This window comes from Poecilia reticulata, linkage group LG5, assembly GCF_000633615.1.
Source record: "Poecilia reticulata strain Guanapo linkage group LG5, Guppy_female_1.0+MT, whole genome shotgun sequence".
Taxonomy (NCBI): Eukaryota; Metazoa; Chordata; class Actinopteri; order Cyprinodontiformes; family Poeciliidae; genus Poecilia; species Poecilia reticulata.
In genome coordinates, this window is record NC_024335.1 from 19,560,390 (window position 1) to 19,565,389 (window position 5,000).

At 32.6% G+C, this 5,000-nt stretch overlaps 1 protein-coding gene across 5 annotated transcripts in view; it reads right to left on the reverse strand.

Annotated features, from left to right (window-relative positions):
- The window catches only part of chchd6b (coiled-coil-helix-coiled-coil-helix domain containing 6b), a 58,726-nt gene that overhangs the window by 15,502 nt on the left and 38,224 nt on the right, over positions 1-5,000 (reverse strand). For 3 of the 5 annotated variants that reach the window (XM_008409382.2, XM_008409383.2, XM_008409384.2), the window contains one exon: positions 3,041-3,176. In XM_008409382.2, the coding sequence (XP_008407604.1) occupies positions 3,041-3,176 (136 nt within the window). Of the gene's footprint in view, positions 1-1,643; positions 1,860-2,908; positions 3,177-5,000 lie in introns of those variants that run through there. The other 2 variants (XM_008409385.2, XM_017305052.1) reach the window with 2 other exon arrangements.

Genomic DNA, 5,000 nt, shown 5'->3' on the forward strand with positions numbered 1-5,000 from the left:
TATATAGAGAGAGAGAGAGAGAGAGAGAGATTTCTGACTCAGAAAAGTTTGAAATTTCAGACTTCTTCAGACTTTTTCAGAAGGAAACATGTTTTTGAACAATAATAATCTGTTGCTAAGAGATGACAGTGTTTTCTGGTACCACAAAGTGAAAATCAGATTTTTATTTTTGTATTGAATGTCTGTTTTTATTATATATTTAGAACCAATGACAAACATTTTCACTATTCTGCAAAATTCACCAAAGTGATAGTTCGAAAGAGAAGAAGAAATCATATGCTTTTTGAACAATAATAATCTGTTGCTTAGAAATGACTATGTTTACTGGTAAAGTGCCACGAAGTAAACATCTGATTTTTACAGAATTTACAGTTATTGCAGATGAGCAGTATAAGCAGTATTTCAAAAGAACTTATGTTTTATAAACAATAACATTACTTGTTATTAATTTAGTGTTAAGAAATGAGCATTTTTTCTGGTAACGAAGTGCCACGAAGTATGAATCAGATTTTTACTTTTGTATTGAATGGCTGTTTTATAATATATTTAACACCAATGACAAACATTTTAACTTTTCTGCAAAATTCACCAAATATAACTTACTAATTAACAAACCTTGTTAAGTAGTAAGTGATATTTCAAAAGAGAAGAAATCATATGCATTTTTGAACAATAACAATTTGTTGCTAAGAGATGAGCATGTTTTCTGGTAACAAAGTGCCATAAAGTAAACATCTGATCTTTACTTTTGCAAAATTTACCAACTGTAACTTTCTTGTGAATAAGCAGATAAGCAGTATTTCAAAAGAGCTTATGTTTAATAAGCAATAATATTACTTGTTATTAATTTGTTTTAAGAGATGAGCATTTCTTTCTGGTAACAAACTGCCACAAAGTATAAATCAGATTTTTACTTTTGTATTGATTGTCTGTTTTATAATATATTTAAAACCAATGACAAACATTTTCACTACTGCAAAATTCACCAGTAGTAAGTGATATTTCGAAAGAGCAGAAGTCTTATGTTTTTTGAACAATAATAATCTGTTGCTAAGAGATGACCGTGTTTACTGGTAACCAATACCAGGAAGTAAACATCTGATTTCTACTTTGGCAAAATTTACCAACTGTACATTTCTTGTGTCTAAGCAGATAAGCAGTATTTCAAAGGAGCTTATGTAACATAAGCAATATTACTTGTTTTTAATTTGTGTTAATAGATGAGCAATTTTCTTTCTGGTAACGAACTGCCACGAAGTGAAAATCAGATTTTTACCTTTGTATTGAATGTCTGTTTTATAATATATTTACCACCAATGACGAAGAAAACATTATCACTTTTCTGCAAAATTCACCACCTGCACAATTCTTGACAAACATAATCACTTGGTCATTCCTCCTTTACGTGAATATCTGCATCAATGCTACTTTGAAACTTTGGAAAACCTTGGCATACTTTGACACAGGTAACAAACCTCACCCTGGGTACAATGATTAAAAATACTCTGCTCACATGAAAAGGAAAATGCAAAGAATTGTAATCTCTTTTTCTTTTCTATTTTTTTAAAGTTCCCTTCTGCTATAAAAAAAAACACTGAGGCTCGGTCAGACAATAACTGGAATGATGATATCTGATAATAGACTGGAAGGAGATAGTAACACTTTTAATGTGAAATCTTTCAGACTTACAGGTTTAAATCTTATTCCTAGAAACATTTATGAGTTGTTCAAAGACTGAGACAGGGATGAAAAAAAAAAACTTCAAAAGTCTCAAAGGTCAACCTGAAAAGCCACCATCTTCGAAATAGTGGTGCAAGCCAGTCTTTAAAATGAAAGATTTAATCTCTGTTAGATTATCCCTATAAAGAAAGGGTAGACAGAGAAGATGTCAGCGATAAAATGTCAGGGTCAAGATTGTTTTCTACAAAGAAAAAGCCACAATGTGAACTTTAAAAAGGCATCAGTTTGGTATTCTGTGAATTTTAGGGAGATGGACAACCAAATGTTTAAGTTTTAACAACAAAAGTTAAACAAACTTTTATCCTGCACCATAACAAAGATAAGTAACATTTACTTAAGAAATATATACTGTTTTGTTACTTGGCAATGGCATATAATGACACTTTGGATAAAATATTATACGGAGAAATCTCACTTTTCAAGTCTTAACTTCTGGTTTTCATAATTTTACCCTTTACTATTTTCTTTACTTTCACTGTCATACTTTTGATTTTTTTTCTGTAGATATTTCATTTAGCCAGTTATTGTCATTTTTACCTAATTTTTCTAAGTATTTGACTCTGAATTAAATATGTGCTTGAAAAAAGAAAAAAAAAAAGCTTCCACTCTCAATTTATATTTCCCATAATTAAAAAAAAAAAAGTCTGGTGCAAGAATATAAAACGTTTCTTCCCCACAGAGCAGCATTCTACTGGTAATTACGCTTTTGAAACAATATAAAACCACTGATTGCTTTTATTCTGAGCCTTTGCTTTTATCGGCTGTTGGTACAGCCAAATTCATCAATTGTTGCTCTGAGCCTTTTATAACTTTGAAGCGGCAGAAAGACATTCTGCCATGGTAATAATGTGCAAATTACTCCATTCAGAATTGCTTTTTGATTGATAAATTGAGTAAATAAAACACTTTGTAGATAAGCCTTGAGTTCAAACACTCTTTGAAAAAGCAACAGCAAAGCGAAACGCCGTAAAAAGTGAATGCAAAACCCATTTTTGAACACTGGTAATGATGTAAACCCCCAAATAGAAAGCATATGTCGTTTCTGTATTCTCCAATTTGAGGTGTCAAAATATTCAACAAGGAAGATGCAAATACTTTGAAATTAAGTACTTTAAAATAAGACTTTGAGGTTCTTTGACTTTTTGCTGTCATCTTCCACTGTCAGCAATAAAAGCAGGTTACTTCAAAATCTCATTAGCTTGCAGCTAAGTTGAAAGTAAATATGGTGCCCTGAAAAGAAAACTCCCCATTTTTCTGTATTTGCTCTTACACCTACATGCAGACTGCAGCCATGACTTACCTTCTTCCCTTGCTGAACACAGTTCATGTACTGCTGAGCCAGTCTGGAGCAGTGCAGTGTCTGCTTTGGGTTTTCTTTATAGCATTGAAGCACTTTGGACTGCAGCTCAGTGCACATGGTTGCAATGTAACGGGGCCTAGAAGAGGAGCAAAAAAAGAAGGGTCATTACTCTGTAAAATAAAAACTTGGATGTCTGTAATAATGCAGTGATGTGTAAATCAGATTTTCCTTTATACACTGATAAACTTAGAAGTCCCACTGCAGTACTAACACAAACAACAGCAAATAATTGCTGATCAGTACTTTATGCTAGTAATTTGTTGACACATATTAATTGTTATATCTTATCTTGAAAAACCGGGGACATTTTTAAACCATAACTTTGTTTCTCATTTGCCTTGGTAAAATCTTGGACATTATGTGTTGCTTCTCTTCTATTCAAGTGCAGAAATATGCTATTTATGCCTTGGAAAGAGCCATTATTTGAATAACAATACTTCAAGAAATTAATTTTATTGCTGTATGATAAAGTAAGGTTATTATGGAAGATGTTTTGAAAGGTGCAAGGGAGTGCTGCTGAACCATTTCTGTTTCGACTTTTCGAAACCCTTTAAATATGTAATTTTCATGCAGGTCTGATGCGTCCACCAAGTTTCGTGAGTTTTTGTATATGTTTAGAGCTCCAAAGAGCCAATACATTTGACAGAAGAAAAATAAAACCAGTACAGATACAATAGGTCTTTGCAGAGCTTCGCTGCTCAGGTTTAATAATATCCTTAATAAAGAAGCGTTATCTCACACTGAAAATTTTGGAAAAATGAAACTTTTCATTTAAGTCAATTTATGCAGTGAGGGAAAAAAAATACAACTGTACGTGTTGAGCTTCTTAGAAATGGGAGTGACAGTACTACCAGCAACTTCTGGCTCATATCAATGAATATTAATTAGTAGCAAAAGAAAACAGACAAAAAATAAATTGCTCCAAAATGAGACTGTTTGTAGTTTGTTTTAGTTAAAGTTGAACAAGCCAAGATAGCTTCAAAAGCAGGCTCAGTCTGTAGAGACAGATGAATTATGCATCAAGTAAAGAGCTTAGTAGTCAATGTCAAACTTTCTTTTTTTGGTTATCTGACTCGCACATTGAGTTCGTGTACAGCAACAAAAGCACGCAATTCAAACCACACCTACGAACACATTCAGGCACATCCACTCTGGCTCAGACCTTCACGCGGGTACTGAATGCTAATCCTACAAGAGTGTAATCCTTGATTGCTCTGTTGCTTGTGGTAATTTACCTGCTGTTGTGACAGAATTTGCAAGTGGAAGGATATGGACAAATATATTCATACATACGTAGCCGATGCACAGAAACACAAAGCAGATAGCAACCCTTTGAATTTGTTTGCTTTTACAACAACTCACTTCAGCTAAACAAATCATTGCTTTTTTCTAATGCCACAAACAAAAATGACAAAGCATGAATATTTGACTCAATTAAATTCACTTGTTATGCCCTTTAATTTAATAAACATTAAAGCAATTTAATTTAGAAATATCAAAAACATCTGCACCTAACTGTCGCAAAAGCTATTGACATTTTGTAAATAAATAAATAAAATAAAAATAAAATCCAGCTTTTCAGTAAGTTGCTGAATATATTAGGTAGGGTAAGACACTACTTATAAACATAAATAAAACGCATAATGTAGCAATTACAGAAACTCACTCTGAAGCTTGCTTGATCTGTTTTATCAAACTTTCTTCTAATTAAAAAGTAGTAGTGCCTAACTGCCATAGAGAGACAGGTGAAGATGGAAATCAGACCTGACATAACATGCTTGATTTCTCATCAAGAAGCTGCCATCAGTATTTGTGAAGACACATGAAATTCTGCTGTCCAATACATTTTTATGTATAACTAACAAGCCATTTCAACATGGACATTTCTAAAATATATATA